This window comes from Sinocyclocheilus rhinocerous, unplaced genomic scaffold (assembly GCF_001515625.1).
Source record: "Sinocyclocheilus rhinocerous isolate Xijiao unplaced genomic scaffold, SAMN03320098_v1.1 scaffold591, whole genome shotgun sequence".
Taxonomy (NCBI): domain Eukaryota; kingdom Metazoa; phylum Chordata; class Actinopteri; order Cypriniformes; family Cyprinidae; genus Sinocyclocheilus; species Sinocyclocheilus rhinocerous.
This window is the reverse complement of record NW_015641476.1, coordinates 1410385-1429263: the sequence shown is the minus strand read 5'-3', so window position 1 is coordinate 1429263 and position 18879 is coordinate 1410385. Positions and strand designations below refer to the sequence as shown.

The 18879-nt window shown below is 36.7% G+C and overlaps 1 protein-coding gene and 1 pseudogene across 2 annotated transcripts in view; one reads left to right on the top strand and one right to left on the bottom strand.

Moving 5' to 3' along the window:
- LOC107755073 (transcription factor PU.1-like) overlaps positions 1–14565 on the top strand; it is a 23913-nt gene extending 9348 nt beyond the window's left edge. Inside the window, exons 2-7 of one of the 2 annotated variants that reach the window (XM_016571728.1) lie at positions 7183–7675; positions 8246–8338; positions 8439–8517; positions 10202–10395; positions 13327–13495; positions 13642–14565. In XM_016571728.1, the coding sequence (XP_016427214.1) occupies positions 7634–7675; positions 8246–8338; positions 8439–8517; positions 10202–10395; positions 13327–13495; positions 13642–13955 (891 nt within the window). In that variant the 5' untranslated portion in view covers positions 7183–7633 and the 3' untranslated portion in view covers positions 13956–14565. Of the gene's footprint in view, positions 1–7182; positions 7676–8245; positions 8339–8438; positions 8518–10201; positions 10396–13326; positions 13496–13641 lie in introns of those variants that run through there. The other variant, XM_016571729.1, reaches the window with a different exon arrangement.
- Positions 14566–15295: 730 nt separating this feature from the next.
- Positions 15296–17586, bottom strand: LOC107755013 (uncharacterized protein HI_0077-like; annotated as a pseudogene).
- Between the last annotated feature and the right edge of the window lie 1293 nt (positions 17587–18879).

The following is an 18879-nucleotide window of genomic DNA, read 5'->3' as shown; positions in this document are numbered from 1 at the left end:
ATTCCCTTCAGAAACAAATGTAATCCACTGCGGGTTCAGTGGCTCAGATGTCGGGAGTAAATGACGACTGCTGTTCATTATTACATCCAACAACATAACACCTCAATCGCTTAGGAATCATTCTCGTCTACATCTGCTCCGGCGGTGAAACAATGGCGGACTGATGACAGCTCACTCAGGGCGGGTCTAAGGTAAGACACCAGTCCAGTCTGTGCTGAAACGCTACTGTCAATCAAACTATCGTGGGAGGGGCCACACAGACAGGCATCTGACATCGGCTGATTTGAGAAAGGGGAAAACATTTAACCAGATTTTTAAAAAAAACACTGGGTGGATTTTTATCATTGTAGGGTGGTTGTGCACACACACTGCCAACACACATTTAAGTTCAAACAACTTGTAACTGTGCATGTAGCATCCTATGACCCCTTTAAAGCGCAGCTCTGTTTTGACATCGGCTTGTCAGATACTTTGTTCCATCCATTGCTACAGTTATCACCGTCAATCGCGGATCAATCTGGCGGATTCACTCACATAGTTTTTTACACTCGCGTTTGTCATTCCTGAAACAGTATACATGGACGGTTTGGTCCTCTTAAACTTTTCTTCAAACTGTGAATGTAGTATGTAAGAGACACCGAGCAAAGGGTGCTTCCCTTATGGCGCAACTGTCCGAGCTTACTCACGCGAAAACTCCTGATATAATTAATAACTAACTACACAATGAATATCTTATTTACATCGTGTATGCCTTCTTTTTGTCTTGTTATAATAGGAAGATCTGTGAGCATGTAGATCTACATAAACTTTAGAAAACAAAAATGAGATCAGAGCGGATTATGACTAACCTACAGTAAACACCTCTGATTGGCCACTGCTCTCAACAAAGATGCCTGTGATTGGCTACAATACTCAATGCTACAAAACACGTTGTAAATAGAAACTTTAGGTTTTGGAATTCGAGACCAGAGCGTGCACACTAAAACACACAGTATCGTTTGAAAGCGGGTGACTTCAAACGGGTACAGAATTGAGTTGGTACAATTTAAAAAACTCAGCGGATCTACACGAATCACACAAATGACCCATTTTGAATTCAAAACGGCGAATTTCACCGAACGGTTACAAGTTTGCATCACTGGTACCGAAACTTGCCAAGCGGTGACATGTGCGCGTTTTCCCGGTACCACCTATTCTATTGCAGCTTATATTAATACCTGCTAAACACTACATACTATGCTGCTGCTAAGTGCAATCCTAGCTAACCTGTTTCCCAGTAACCCTATTAGTAATTATTACCAGTAATTCATCTAGCAAATAATTAAACGAAAATAAACTGGAATTAACAACGAAAACATTTGTTTGACATATAATTATCCTTAAGTCAGTCTTATCTCCATCATTTACCGCTGTCATGTTTCGTCTTTTCCGCTTCTGGCTGCCAGACGGATAAGTCCTCTTCATGTTTAAATTAGAAAATGCACGAGTAAGCGCTGTGCCAGTTTGAAAACGGCGATCGACGCATCACGAGGAAAAAACAAGCGCATCCAGCATAACGTGAGAGGGGGCCCCCTAGGGGGGATGCAGATATATTGCTCCGTTATATTGATAATGACATTTTCGATTGTTCAAATGGTCAGCTGTCGGGGCAATTGCCTTCCTTGCCTGCCCTATTGCTACGCCTCTGTTAACACACACACACACACCTCCAATAAATGTTGCCTTTAAGTGCTTACAAGCTTCTGAGACCTACTGGAATCTTAGTCCGTCTATTGTTTGAAAAAGGTTTCAGATCACTGACTGGTTTTCAGGCTGCCACTGCTTTAAATTTCAACAAATATTTTAATGAGATTTAAATCTGGAGACTGAACAGGCTTCTGACTGAAGCTTGATGATCACTGGATTTTCCAGCAGGACAATCATACCAGTCTTTGCCAAAATAGCCTGATACTTCAAAGAATTCACGATGTCCACTTCCTACAGCAGCAAAGAACCCCCACAACAAGACTGGTCCACCTCCATGTTTGATTGTGAGGATGGTGTTGTTTTGCTCATAAGCCTTGCCTTTTTTCTTCTTCAATGCCCTCAAAGGTTCTCGGGTACAACATAAGGCTGCCATTTGTGTCTCTAGGAACTTTTAGTGTCTCAGAAATCTTCATGTAACCTTAGACTTTCTAACAATTTCTTCTTTATAGCGTTTGTGAGAGCTCTTTTGACTTGGCCAAATTTGCTGTTCAACATTAGCATATTCATGGGCTAAATGTATGTATGTGTAACATCTAAAGCTAATTCAGTTTTGTTATAAAGTTTCTAAAGGTTCAGTGAACCATAAACAACTATTGCACATGCACCTGTGGAACAGTCCTTAAGACAGTTACGGTTTACAGGTGTCATGTAATTAAATATTTATAATAAATTTATTCACCATTTTCTGAATATTGCTGACCAGCATGTGACTTTTTGGCATGCCCACACTAGAGAAATATGCAGAAAGATTTCTATAGAATTCAAACCTCTGAGATCAAAAGTTAATTCTCCTCTCAAGAGTACATTGTACATTGTGCATATGCAAATAACATAACTTGGTGAGGTAGTTATATTTCTGCGTAGACATCTGCTTCACTCATTGACTTTGTTAAGGCCTCTAAAGATTTTCATCAAGCCATTCACTTGCATTTTACAGGAACTGATTCTGACAGAAGCCTCCTACTTCTGCTTTTCTCTCTGATGCCCAGAGTGGGTTGCTTTATTTGTGTGGGTCAGTGTGAGGGTGTTGTTTTAAAACAACAGGTTTGCTTGAAGTCGACATGCAAGACTTCTACAGACAAACAAGAAACTCGAACAAATGGTGAGATTATCACTCATAAGAAGGGACTGATAATGTACCGCTGATAACCCTGTGCTCCTTTTACTGTCTCTGAAACCGTCTGCAGTTCTCCATTCTATGATATCTGAGGTTAATTGTTGTATTTAAAATTAAGGGACTTGTCTGGATAACAGCTGCACACATGATGTCTAGCAGTAAATACACAAATGAATTATATTGTGTTTTATAGGTCATAGTCTACGTCCATGGCTGAGAAAGATAAAACAAATCTCTTTATTCAGATCACTGAAATTGAGAAGTGAAATTTGTCTCACTTTCTACCTGCTTTTTTTTTCAATCAAGAATATAATAGGGCCTTACATAAGCATGTTTCCAGCAGACATAATAGGCTGTAAATGCATTCCATGAGTTATGAATAGTTCCCACAAATGTGAAAGATCTGTCATCATTTTTTCACCTTCACATTATTCCAAACCTGTATAGCTTGCTTTCTTCTGTGGAACATTTTGAAACATTTTTTTCAGTGGTTTTGCTTATACAAATGAAATTAATGAGGTCCAAAACAACACTGGCAAAAAATAAATAAATAAATAAATAAAATAAAAATAACTTCTTTTGAGGTCATCAGAAGAAAGAAAGTCATGCAGGTTTCTAAGGTGAATTTTCATTTATGGGTAATACTATTACACATAAACTCCACTGGTCAGGCTAGCCTTTGTTAGCATTTTCAAATGAGCAACACTCTATTAAACAGTCGGTTACACTATGCTGGGAAGGGTGTACAGGTTTAAGCAACACATTCGCTGCTTTCCCACAGTTGCGCCATGCTTAGACTGGCAAGGAGAATGAAGCAAGAGCTAAAGGAGCTGACGCTGAGCGGATGAGGAAAGACATGGGGCACTAGAGCTAAACATAGTCAAATGCCTCAAACACTAATAAAGAGCCAGCAGCAATTTGGAGATTGAGCCAGATTATTTAAATGTCTGTTACATGAAAACAAAAAGTCCATGTTGAAATATTTGTGGAAAATGCAAATCCTGGTCATATCAAAATTTGTATAAATCACTTCACAAGAAAACATCTGTGGGGCTGTGAATATAAAATTGAAAAAGATTGCATTGCTTTCATCAAAAAAGAAAATAAATTTTCACATATGCATTGAAACATTTGTGTGCACCTCTTGAAATATAGCATTGGTGAAAATAGACTGCTGAAGTAGCTGCGACACATGCAATGTGTATTAATATATAAAGAAAACAGCGAAAGTCATCAGTTTTAGCCGGGTGTGCAGGCAGCTGTGTGTCGCACCAGGGCTGCAGTAAGCTCTGTGGTTTGGACAGCTTGAATCGTGGTGAAACGAAGCAAATAGAATTCAATTGCAGTTTAAAAACATTGAAACTTTTTTTTTTTTAGAAGTACAGCAATATGCTGAATGCAGGATTCCCAAAAGTGTTTAGTGCATGCTAAACAGAGGAAAGAAAGTAGTAGCAATTAGTGTTTGTATCTGGAAAGTAATCAGTGTATTTATATAAAAAGTAATTATACAAAAATGGCTCCTACAATATTCTAAAATGAATGTATAAATAAAAAGTAATGCTACTTTGCAGGAACAAAAATGTCCCAAACAGAAATTCTGTAATCATCACGTTCCAATCCTTTTCTTTATCCGTGAAACACAAAGATGAGGGATGATGATTGTAAATACTGAGCTTTATTACTTCTGAACTCATATGCTTACTTTGTTTGAAAATCAGACCAGAAATTGATTAATTAAGCATTCTAATCTTGTACTCGCCATTCAAATCTGGTGCGCATGCAAGAGCTTCTCTGTGCACGCTCAACACCAAACAAGATGATGGCAGCGGGGAACAAGAAATTGCACACAAACCTGATTGGTTCTTTGGCATCCAGAGCTGATTCCATGAATTTTAATGTTTGAAAGTGAGTGAGAGAAAAACTGTGTTAAACAAAAATAAATTATTAAGCTTAAATTTATATGTTTCATCGTCCCATCAGCATTAATATGCAGTGCTCACTTGGTAACTTTACAATATGGTTCTAGATTATAAAATAAGTAGGTATCATTGACCAACAATGACAATTTTTACAGCATTTTATTAATCTAGGTTAATGTTATTCATTCATGTTCTTTTATAATAAATTAAGTAATATTTATGCAAATGTGTATTAAATGTATTAATGTATTAAATGCTGCATATTTCATGTTGGCCATTGCATACCCAGTGTTATACAGAATCTTATTTTAAAATGTTGCACTCAATTTATTTCATTATTCAATTCAGTTGATCAGTTTATTTGTCAGTAACCTGACAAAGGTTAAATCTTTCACCAAAGGCAACAAAGAAACCACTCCTTTTTTGGAGGCATAATATGTGCAGTCATTATACTATGTGCAAGTGTCTGTGTGATAACAGCATATCAGTAGTCATCTTATAGGTCACTACAAGCAAGTTGACAGGATGATCATGTTTGCATCTACTGTAGACGATGATTAGCAATAATGTCTCACTTTTTTAAAGACACTAAATATGCATACACTCTAAATTTAGAGGCACAAGTTATGGCAAAACATATAACTGGATAGTTCATATTACAAATTGATTAATCAGTTCGTTATGGGATGAGCAGTTATATAATTTATTTTCTAATAATTGTGTATAAAGCAATAATAGGATCACCTTGAAACAGTATGAAGCTTTTTTCCTCTTTTTTTTCTTTTCTTTTCTGATGACAAGCTACATAGACTTGTGCCGGTATTCGGTAATGCGATATATCACTTGTTATAAGAAAAAAGTTATTAAACCTGTTATACTGTATGTTAAGCCTGTTATGACAGCACTTTTTTTAACTTAATTTCAGTATCGTGATAATACCGTATACCGTAATAAAAGCATTAGCAATTAATCGCAACATGAAAATTTGATACCGGCATATCCCCAAAGCTACAGTGCCACAGTTTTATTGTAGTAACAGTAACTGTTAATTATATGGGGCTACATGCAAACATGATCATACTGTGTTAAATGAATAATACAGAAATACTATTGTACATAATCTCAAAGGTAATCGCTTAGGGTAATTTGTATCATGTGATTTGCCTGACTATTGTGTGTGCTTTTTTATATTTAAAGGCTCCAAAACTATCTTTTGCAGTTAAAAAGTATCCCATATATAGAATGAAGAAGCATGCATACAAACACTCACAGAGATAAATGCAAAAAAGTACAATCTTTTGTTATATATAACATTTTTATCTTTATCTTCATGCTGCAGCTTAACTTTGTGATAAGTTAGACATGTGGTATAGTAGATGAGGACACTAAATGGCGTTTCATACAATGTACTGTATTTAGATCACTGAACATTTTGGATTTTTTTCAAAGCATTCACTGTAGACTCGGTAAACTGTCTATGTATGCAACTTTCTCTTCTGTAAGTGATTTTTACGATATTGTTAATTCTATGACCTGAAGAAAGGCAGACAGAAGGTTTGAGACAGGTGGAAAGTTTGATAAAGATAGAAGCATGTTTCATCATTGTCATTCAGGATGTTGTATCTCCTCTCCCAGCATGTACTGATGCAAATAGGAAATGCAACATGATCAGCCATCTTATCTGTTAGTAGGTGCTCTGTCTGCAACCATGATGAGGCTGAAGCACAGACTCCAAGATGTGAACTTTAGACCAACTAGAAGTTTTCCCTGATTTATTTATGGATCAGTTATCTGATACATTTTTAAAGGGTATGTGATATATTTGTCAGATTTATTTTATTCACTCATGGATTTATCGCTTTAATTACCAGACCAAAATCTGTTCTCTAAAAAATATGAAGCATTTTTAATTGCAAAAAGTCTGGAAAGTTTTTACATAAAACAATACATTTCTGAAAATGGCACCAAATTTGTGTATTTTCATCCCGCATTAAGTACTTTCTATAGAACAAAAAGCACCATGGAGGTGGACAGGAAGAAGAGAGGAAATGCAATACCATCAGCCATCTTATCTGTTAGGAGGTCCTCTGTCTGCAGCCATGATGAGGCTGAAGCCCAGACTCCAAGATGTGAACATTAGCTTTTCCTAGTTTATTCATGAATCTGTTCGTTTAGTTTGAAGTGTATTGGGTAGGCTTCATTTTTTATTTGTGATATATTTGTCCTCAGATTTGCTTTATTTACTCATGGTTTCACCTGACAAAAATCATCTATTCTCTAAAAAAATAGGAAGCCTTTTTAATTAAGAACAGTCTGGAAAGTTTTTACATAAAACATTACATTTCCGAAAATGGCACCAATTTTTGTGTATTTTCATCCCGCATTAAGGACTTTCTATAGAACAACAGGCACCATGGAGGTGGACAGGAAGAAGAGCGGTCAGCTGAGCTGTCTCTGATTGGCCACTGGGGGAGTTGACACTTTACGCCTATTCTAACTGCAAAGATAAAATCCCCACCTGCCATTACCCTAAAATCAGGAACCTCCAGCGAATACGCACACACTTACCCACACACCCCAAAAATAAAGAAGTAACAAACAGAAACTCTGTCCCTTTTCTACGGCCACTGCCAGGGTAGGTTGCCCTCTGCAGTGTATCTCTGGTTGGCTTCTTTTTTGGGCCTTTGGATACCTTTGAGGCCCCCCGCGTGATAAGGTGCGTGTGTTAGATCATTGGTTTCATTTGGTAAGAGGAAATTTAGCAGAGTTGAGCAATGGTACGGGGACAGTTTTGAAAGCCCTTGAGAAAGCATCAGAGTTGCAGATCGAAGTGTCAGGCGGCGAGGAACCCATGCTGCACCCGTACAGAATGGAGGGGTACATCATCACACCCGTGAGTATTTTTTTATTCACTATATGGTCCTAATATGATGCCGCTGCTTTTAATAGATGCATGCATGTACACAATGCACTTTTTGTTATATTGCTGTCAGTGTGTCAAACGGCATTACGAGGACTTGCCATTGTGGACGTACTAGTTACCGTAAGAACAGCTGGATCCTTTTTTTTTTGTCATCCGTCAGTCTTTTATATCTTTTGGATGATTTGTAAATTTTTTGTGTATGTATGTATTTATTTATTTATTTTTTAGAAATGTAAAACAGTTAGTGGCAAGGTGCATACGTGCTTGTGCCAACAACTTCAGAACGAGTCTATTGATATTCAGCTACTTGTGTTGGTTTTAAACATACATCTTTATTTATGTGTAGTGGATCAATTAGAGACCCTTTGACAGTTTAGTTAATTCATATGGGTTTGGATATTATACAGAATATTAATGAATATATGTCTAACTATAGCTAACATGTAGTGGTATGTTTGTTGTAACAGGCTATGATTTACATCAGTGTAATGGAAAATAAACTGTTCTCCAAAATGTATAATAATCATAATTTCTACGTAGAAAGAAGAGAGTAGAGAGAGAGTAACCTGGACTGGCTGGATGTCACAGACACCGTCTGTACAAAAAGATTACTGGGCAGTTTTAACCAAAGATGTGAGGCTTTTCCTATATGGTAAAGTGTATTATTATTTTGGTGTTGGCTCCAGTCATTCAAACTGGTCATTATTTGTCTCTTATCTATTTGCTTTTCCAGCAAACAGAGGAAATGTTTGAATCAGAGATGTATCGACCACCAATGGAGTATCAGTATGTCATTGACGAGAGTCAGAATGGTGAGTTCCTTGTAATTAAAAATTATAAGATCATCACAAATTAAAAGGTAGTGTGTGTTTTTTTTTTACTCAGGAAAAACTAATGACATTCCACAAACAGCTTCTGTTAATTGATAATAAAAGAATGCAACAGAATTATTATCCAAAGTTATAGGCTTAGAAAATATATATCTATTAAAAAAGAAAAGAAATTAATGGGGTTGATAGCTGTTGTCTCTCAGCCTCCACTCCTGCCCATTCACTACCCAGTGTCATTAAACAGGTAAGTGATATCAAAATAAAGGTCATCCAGAAATAATTAATCAAACAATAGTCAAAAATGAAAACCCATAAATCAGATTTTATAAACCAACAATTTACCAATAGATTAATAAACCAATAATTAATTTAACGTAGGATGAACACATGTTATTTAAAATGTAACAACTTCAATATTTCTCTTTAACCACAGAATGTTTTTTTTTTTACTTTCTTTTTCCCATTCAGCCCCAGTTACGCAAAGTGCTTTGACTAAATGGCCTGCATTTTTGAAGATGTCTTCTTACATATAATCAGCTTCATAGATATTACTGACCCCCTGCAGAGTGTTATAACACCTAAAGAGGCCCATGTAAACAGCATCTTGTTATATTAAGCTAACGGATCAAAATCACACCCAGGGCAGCTGGGACTGAACTGTAAGGGGACGTTAGGAGAGCGAGCGAGTGGAACCGGGCGAGTGACCTAGCACAAAGCAGGAAACAGATGCCTCGTTCTGACAGGCAAGAAAACTACAGACGTAGAACGACAAATATCCCCAAGGGTTTCTGTCCAAAATGAGACAATATAGCAATTTAGCTATGTAGGCGTCTGAAATAGTGTGTTAAACAGTAGCAGCGGTTTCTGTCTTTAAGACCGAGGATGGTGATTGCGTTTCGTTACTGTATGAGAGTCATTTTTAAAACCGTTTATGGTGACCTTTGGTTAGACCTTTGTGTTATTTAGTCAGCCCTTTCGTCAGACAGCCATGTGCTGATTTTCGAAGAAGTTAAAGGACAGAGAAACTGAAAACTGTTCTGAGTTTCGTTATACAGCAGTAAAGAAGTGCCGAGTAAATTCTCCTTTTCTTTTTCACAAGACTTGTCAAACTATTTATGTAAAAACTATTTCTGTTCACTGGAGGAATGTACACATATGTTTCTCCAGAAAATGTAATCAATGTAATATACAACTTGACTACAACTTTTTATGAACACTAGTGAGATTTAAATGCCATAAAATTAGATTGCTCACAGTGATTATGTGAGGAAAATATTGAAAATGAAAACACATTTAAGTGACAGGTGCACAAAAACATGCTGTAGATTATTTTCTATGTTCCTATATAAGACTATATAATAATCTAACTGTTAAATACAATGGCAAAAAAAAAAAATATGCTTGAGGCTATTCAAAAACTGCAAAGGAAATGGTGGTGTGAACAGGAAACAGGGTGACACTCAAAGTCCCAGGGCTTACAGTGAGAAAGTAAATGTAATTTCTTGCATGCGATTGAATTGACGGACAGAATAACGTGACGTGGTTGATTTATTAGTTGCTGGTACCAGCTTACACAGAGAGCATGTGACGTATTGTCATATTTCTTTCGCTTGTTAAAAGATGCTTTCTGCTGACCCTCCGTTTCAACTTCACTGTCCTTGTCTAGATCACGCTTGGGATTATAATACACATCATGTCCATCCAGTGGATTTCGAGAACCTGCCAGAGAGCCACTTCACAGAGCTACAGAGCGTACAGCCACTACATGCATCAAATGTGCATCGCTTCCCAGAAGTTGAGTCGGGCCATTTTATCGACCCAGGCCTGACCGGGCATCACCTCACTCTGCCCCCTCCACAGGTGAGACCTACATTATCTAGAAAACACCTGCTATTAAACACCCACATCACTTTCATGTCCTTCACTTTCATTTTATGTGTGAGAACACCTTCTTATATGTTTTGATGTCTTCACACAAGTTCTGTGTGAGCTCTGGCCACATTATTGGTGATGAAAAGTAACCATTTTGTTGAATATAGTGCAGAAGACATTTGAGAACAGAGCAATCTTGCTTGTATTTCTATAACACTGGGTTTAATAACTTTTGGTTAAGTTTATCTGGTGCTTCGTGACACAAGTGGGTGTTGATGCTGGTTAGGAGGTTGTAGAAAGCATCTGTGCCCAAGCTATTGCTCAACTAAGCCTTATCCTGACCAAAACTCAACACTGTCACCATAACTGCAAGTCTGTACACTCATCAACTGCCATTACACAGAACATCCCCACTTACACAAACAAAACCACTCTTTATTGTGACACTAACATTCAAGCGCACAAATGTTACAGCTTGAAAACAGTTAGAACAACACTTTGCGCAAACACAATAAGACATACATATGATGTTAGCATTTATACAGAAAGCATAATGTAATTCAACCCTTATTAGTTTATTAGCTTGTTTTGGGCAGTTAATTAGAAAATAGCTACATTCTAGAAACCTTCTACACCGGCTTTGATAAAAAAAAAAAACTATGTCTGTTTGCTTAACCATTTTGTGGTAGTTTTTTTCTGATATTTGAACAAAAAGATGTGTATATTAACGTGTATATTGACTGTTCTGTGGGTGGAAAATCAGAGAGAACCTCTTGAAAGAGATCATTTAAGATCTTTTTTGCATAACGCAGTGATTGATTTCCCTTCCTTTGGTTGGACTTAACCATAAAGTCTATCGCAAAAGAAAGCTTTTCGTTTGTAGACGTCTTTGTTGGAGGAAGCAGAGATCCGTCCACATCAGACTGATATACTGCCTGTCATACGTGCTCAGTCTCATTGGAAGGTGCATGATGCTTGGAGAAAAAAAAAAGTTCTGGGTTTTAGCTAATTTTATAATAACAAAGATTTTTTTAATGGTTTTGAAAGGAGACCTTTATGCTTACCAAGGCTGCATTTATTTGATCGAAACTACAGTAAAAATATTCATATTGTGAAGTAGTATTACCATTTAAAATAACTATTTTATATTTTATTTTATTATATTTTAAAATAGTATTTATTTTTCAGGAGCCATTACTCCAGTCTTCAGTGTCACATGATCCTTCAGAAATCATTTTAATATGCTGATTTGGAGCTCAAAAAACATTTCTTATTATTATCAAAGTTGAAAACAGTTGTGCTGCTTTAAAGTTTTGTGGAAACCATAAAACCGCACGTTTTCCCCCCTCATAATTCTTTGATGAATAGAACATTTAAATGAAGTATAAATATTTGTAACATTAGAAATGTTTTTATTGTCACTTTTGATCAATTGAATGTATCCTTGCTGAATAAAACCATTAACACAACATAAAAAAATCATACTTTTGAACTGTAGTGTAACATTACCTGACCCAATTTACTTGTCACAAATTTACTTGGCCCTCAATATTGTAAATATTGACTGCAGTAATTTACCATGGTAATCATAGTTTCTGCCATAATAAAAGTTGTTACAGTTATTGTAACTACTAAAATCATTATGATATCTCCTTTAAACAGTGTAAAGGTTTTTTTTTTTTTTGATGATGATAGTGCGACCACAATTTAATGCTGAGCCACAACAATTACTGTTATTTTTGGCGGAAACTACAGTTACCATGTTAATTTTTTAAAGGGGATGTTCTGTGAATTCAGCAGCAGTTAATCTGTAGATTAGTATTTTACACCTCAAACCCTAAGCAGTGCCAGCTTTTTCCATTTAAGCCTTGCAAGTACAAATTTAACTATTTGAGGAGAGCAATACAGCTTTCTTGGCTGAGCGGATGAGTATCACTCTATCATGCTGAAAAGTGTTAACTGCAAAAATATAAGTAATATATATATATGTTCTAAAAACAGGCACGTCTTTAAGAGCCTAAATGCACATCAACTACCATCTGACCTCTGAGGCCCTGCACAAAATAAGGGTATAACAAATCCACATAAAAATGTTCCTTATGTTTTTTTGTTTTGTTTTGTTTGAAAATGTCAAAATAGTATGACTGTCGTGTGTTTTTGAGGACATTCTCCTGAAGTCATCAGAGTTTTCAACTGTCTTGTCACAAGAAATTGCTACCCCAGCACTGTGTGCAATCACATGAGACTGCTACGAACCTTGACACTTTGGGTTTTTGTGAGGGCTTTTTACAGTGAAGCGGTTTAACTGAAAAAAGTGAGGAAAAAATTATATTTTATTTGTTCTTTCACAACATGTTCGTTCTTCTCTCTCTCTCTCTCTATACATACTATACATCCATACTGTTTTATAGATGCCCTTGCTGTAACGCAAAATATTCTGCAGCTTGAAGTTTCACTGCACTGTTATATTGGCAATATATAAAATGTAAAGTTCCTCTTTCTTAATGTTGAACTATCTCCAGATGACACATTTCAGACCACCTGATTGCACAGGCATGGTTGTATAGCTCTCATATTATTTGTGCATCAACTGAACATGTGACTTTAGCAAGAATTCCACCCTTTAAAATAAGGATTCTTAAATGGTTCTCAAGAAATACTTACTATATAGAGTTTACGTGTTAGCTATATTCTTCTAGTGAAAAGTTCTTTACTACATGTCTGTAAACTTGTCGGATATGGAAACATCTGTAAACTTAAAGGATAATGTACTGGTAATTTTCTGCCAGGACAACTGCTGTTTTGGAGATCAGCATATTGATTAGTTAGAATTCAATTTAATTAGTTGATTCTGACTGAAACCTCTATTTGTGTGTGTGTGTGTGCTCGCTGATAATCATGTACTTTACGTCTTCACAGATGACATATTTGCCACGGCCATCTGTGTGTTACCCTCACAGTGTACAGCCGTCTCCTCTCCAGCGCAGCTCGGATGATGATGACCCCGGCAGTCGCAGTCCTCCGTTAGAGGTGTCAGATGAGGAGTGTATGAGAGACCACATTACATCAACAACAGGAGGTGAGCATGGTAAGGACAAAAGCTAAGACCGATCTCACCTCATAAGGACACAACCATAGTGATCTTTGGAAAAGTAGCAATGCAAACCCAGTACCTGTTGACTTTTGCAATCTTCTAGAATCTAGATGTAGGTGTTCATTTCCTTTGTTTTCAAGGTAACAAGAAGAAAATTCGCTTGTATCAGTTCCTGCTGGACCTTCTCCGAAATGGTGACATGAAGGACAGCATCTGGTGGGTTGACCGAGAAAAAGGAATATTCCAGTTCTCTTCCAAGCACAAAGAGGCTTTAGCACACCGCTGGGGCGTACAGAAGGGAAACCGCAAGAAGATGACCTACCAGAAGATGGCAAGGGCGCTGAGAAACTATGGCAAGACTGGAGAAGTCAGGAAGATCAAGAAAAAACTCACCTACCAGTTTAGTGGAGAGGTACTTGGGAAAAGCCACACAGAAAGGAAGCTTTACATGTAAACATATGCATAAAAAGCAAGAAAAAGGGAGAAAAAGACTTGGAGAAACAAGAGAGAACATTTTTCTCTATGAAAACAAGCAAAATGGACCAGAACTCTTACCATAGTTATGACCCTATGGTTTGAAACAATTTTATTTTCCATTCCTTTTTTATTATTCACCTTTGCATTAAAGAAGTAAACTTTACGTCCTTTAAATTTCAGTAGCTTTTGTGATGCAAGACCAACATTTACACCTCTGTATAGTGTATATATCTGGGGAGAGGACACATTTAAAGAGCAGATACAATGACCAAAGTGGGTAGATATTAAAAATGAGACAAAAAGCTATTCTCGAGTTTAAGACAGTTGCAAACTTCACCACCACGCATGATGGGAAAAAAAATCACAAAAATACAAAAAGCAGAAGTGAAAACCAATGACACAGGCTCACACAGCACGGAAAACTCTTGACACGTCTGTATAACTAACACACACACACACACACACGCACACACAGAGACAGATTCTATGCCCGTGTTTGTACTGTCTTTCTCTTTACATTATATTCCATCTGAAGAAAAAGAAACATCTTTATAGAACCAAGATGAATAAACAATTGTCAATAGAAAGAGTGAGCAGTGTGTTTGCTGTAATCCATTTGTTCAAAAAGCCGTATCATATTTCAGGGTAATGTCTCAGTAGTGTAATGACTCATTTCAGTTGGTTAAATAGAACCTTAAAAATAACAAGAATCAGTGCCTAAGAACTGTTGGAAAATCTAAGTGAACACAGAACAGACCCAACGCATAAAAAATGCTTCAATGACTTTTTACAAAGATTGACAAAGATTTTTAACTCTATGCTAAGAACATATATAAATGTATTTATGCTGATAGATCTATGGCCAGGTGGAGTGATAAGTATAAGTATAATATCAAAACTAAAAACATATATCAAACTAAATATGAAAACCTACTCAAAAACCATTAGTGAAAATACAACGTCTCAGCAGTGTAAACCGCACCCCTTACACAGAACACCTCAGCTGAAATCAAAACAACCTCACAGCGCCCCCTGTCAGCAAGACCACTGAACTGCTAAAACAATATTTAAGTATGTTTATTTGTCAATTAATGTATTTAAATAAAATATCATAAAATTAAAGTGCATTGATTCATTTTCATTTCTTACACAAGAATTAAAGAAACCATTAAATAGTGGTTACTGTGGGGGGGGAAATGAATGCACATATTCCTGGATTCACAGATCCGTTCTGTGATTTCTTTACCCTTAGGTTCATCCGACGATCATGCAAGCACGCTCTACATTCAGAGTCATTTTTTTCAGAATGCAAAACAGGTTTCTTCTTTTTAAATAAAAATAAGTCCAATCAGGAGGTCTTCTGTAAGCTGGAGGGCTTGACAAGAGGAACATACCACTGTAGGTAAAGAGGGTGATCATTATAAAAAAGATTATCATTTGGTTTAAGGTACGCAGTCAAACAAATAACAACAACAAAGCAAAAAAATAGGATAATTCTGAAGAAATTCAACAATGGTATGTATACCTCTTCTGTTATCCCTGCTGTTCTCCTTCCCTCTGTGTTGAATGGAGGCTTCAAAAACCCTTTGAAATGCAACTTCACCAATTCATGGAACGTTTTCATGGAATCCTGAAATATATTGAGAGAAAAAAAAAAGCTAGGAAACAGACTTAAGACTTTCAAGCTAGGAAACATACTACTATATAAGCATTTCAAGCCTATTTGCATTAGCAAATGTGTGTTTTAAAAAATAAAATATGATTTTATGATTAAGTAATTCATTCTCACAGTCATTTACAGTGAAATTTTACCCACCATTTTAATTGTACTGTTACATTGTACATAATTGTACTGTTAAAAAAAATCTGAGTTAGATCTCTTACCCGTCCTTCTTTTGCAGATGTATGTGAACCATCTCAGCCCTGTAGCCACATGTGTGATCTCATCAGCATAAATCACCTCTAACACCTTCAACTGAGCTCGTGTCTCCCTGAGCAGCAAAGTGGGACAGAGTCTGAGGGTGCACATTTAAACCTGTGTAAAATCCATGCAAAAATACAACTAAATAGATATTTTCAGTTACATACATGAAAATACAGTGACAGATATGAGATGTGTTTTACCTGGCCTCGTGGACCATGTACACTATAGCTAGCCTTGCCAAAAGGTTGTGTGACGTATCTGTTGCCGACTGCCATAAACCTTTTTGAAAAGAAAAGAGACAAATATTGAATCTTTAACATCACCTATGTTAAGACAAACACATGAAAACACTGACCGTTGTGTACTGGTAAAGCACCAAAGCAGCTGCCAAGTTCCATAATCCTTTGCTCTAGTAACTGATAATGCGGCAGAAGAAGATGTCGTTTAATTAATGTAGGTTATTAGTTAGCATTTTGCCTAAAGAAATTAAAGACGTAAACATGTATACAAACATGGCTTCATCTGCTACTTTGACAAAGTCATCAAAGAACTGGCGAGGTAATGGCTCACCATTGCTCAGTCTAAATGTGGAGAATCTTGCTATCACATCCCAGGACAGGTCTATTGCCCACTGCTCTATATTAGCAAGAGAGTGCAGTAAAGCAATCCTACTCACCTGTTGGAACAGAAACCATTTTTACTTTGACCTAATTATACTTTCATTTTCTACTGAAGAACAAAAAGTAGTGTCTAAGTGAAACAAAGTTTACCAGTGTGCCACCCTTGCCCCGTTTGATTTTTCCAGGCTCCACAACGGTCAGATTGTCTTTTCTGTTGGGCTGTGCAGGAGGGCTATCTGTTATTTCCCCGCTGTTCCAGTTCTCTTGCACTATCTTGGTCAAAGAAACCTATACGACAAACAAGCAGAAGTCGTATGATGATTTATTTTGTGCAATCAGAAACTGTCTGATAAAACTGAGATGTGGTGAATGATACGGTTTAGTCAATCACTACATGTTACTACAGGCTATTTCCAAACCTTTTCCTGTGGGTCTGAGGTGTGAAGGATTTTGGTGGCCCACAGGCAAAGTGTGTTTTCTGAGGAATTTATTTCCACAGGCAAACTATCTGCAAAGAATCAGCACAAGCATGTATTGTGTACCATAACATGTCATACTCACAATTCCTATTTTTGTATTCACTGCTCATTGCTCACCTTGGTGGGTTATTTTTGTCACTGGGATGGGACAGAGGGACAGCATGCTCTGGGTATTTATATACACGTTTCCATCCAGTACACGGACATCATACACTTGGTTCTGGTGACAATAATATGAGAATGCTGGTAGTTTGATCACTATACATTAAAGGTATCGTTCACCCAAAAATGAAAATACAGGGTGAGTAAATTATGACAGAATTTTACTTTTTGGGCAAACTATTCCTTTAACACGGACCATAACAACAACTTTCCTGCAGTCCAGTAGAAGAGGAACCAGTTTAAAGGCTGAAATCAAAGTAATGTCATGGGCAAATCAGTGCCAGTTTCCCATTGCCCAGATTCTCAATATCACCTTGCTCAAGTGGGCCCCCTGTTAAGCAATGGATCATTATATTCAGATCTTAAAACAATTCTTTTTATTTTACTGTATTACAGTTATGTGATATTTTCACAAAGACCCATAATTAACTTGCATTGTTTTGTCAGAAAATGTTTTAAACTTACATGTATGTAAAAAAAACAAAAAAAACTGGATAAATATATTTTCAGTTGGCCCCTAACTGTGAATCATTTCACATGTGCTAGATAAAAACCTTAAAGGGATAGTTTAACCAAAAATGAAAGTTCCAAACCTGTAAGACTTTCTTTCTTCTGTAGATTGTAAAATAAGATATTTTGAGAAATGTCTCAACAATACTGTTTGGTATTTTGAACATTCTTCAAAATATGTTTTGTGTTCACATTAGAAATAAATTCACACAGGCTTGGAATGCCATGAGTGTGAGTAACTGATTATTTCATTTTTTTCCCTTTTAAGTAAATAATATTAATTTAGAAAGTGAAACAAAAGCATAAAGCAAATATAAAACAATAACCAATCAAATGTCTGATGTTTCACCTAGAAAGTGGTAGTTACATCAAACCACCATCTATCTAGAAAGATTTGTCTCTCAAAGCTCTCTGTGCAAACGAGGTTTGTGAGGGAAACCAGAATGAGGCCAAGAATGTGAGAATCGAATAAAGAGACAATATACAGTCATGGCCAAAAGTTTTGGCAGTGACACACATTTTGTGTTTTGCAAAGTTTGCTGCTTAAGCTGTTGTGGTGTTCATTCACATTGTTTCTAGATTACTGTGTATCAGATGCATTTTAAATAATTGCTAAAAGCTTCATTGGCCAAAAAATGAACTTTTCACAAAAATGAGCAGCTAACATTAATTGACTAATCATATCAGCAGCACACGTGAAAGTGTGAATGAGTACTAGTCAGGTGAAATCACTATCATACTAATTAGATTGTAAGAGCAGACTGATTGCTATAAAAGGAGGGAAGAAGCACTTCCAATCATTGTGTTCTTGTTAGCAATGGTTACCTCCATAGAAACATGTGCAGCCATCATCGCGGTGCATCAAAAATGGCCTCACATGCAAGGAAATTGCTACAAAGAATGTAGCACCTGAAAGAACGTCAAGGAGAGAGGTCAGACTGCAGTGAAGAAGTCTTCAGGATGTCCCAGAGTGTACAGCAGGCGTCTCTGATGAAGCTCCCTTCTGACTGTTTGGGACATCTGGAAAATCGATTGTTGGGAGAAGAAAAGGTGAACGCTACCATGTGTCCTGTGTTGTGTGTTGTGCTTTTGAACCAAGGGAGTGGGCTCTCTCTCATAATTCTGCCCAAAAACACTGCTATGAATAAAGAATGGCATCAAAACGTCCTGCAAGAGCGACTTCCAACAATCCATGAGCAATTTGGT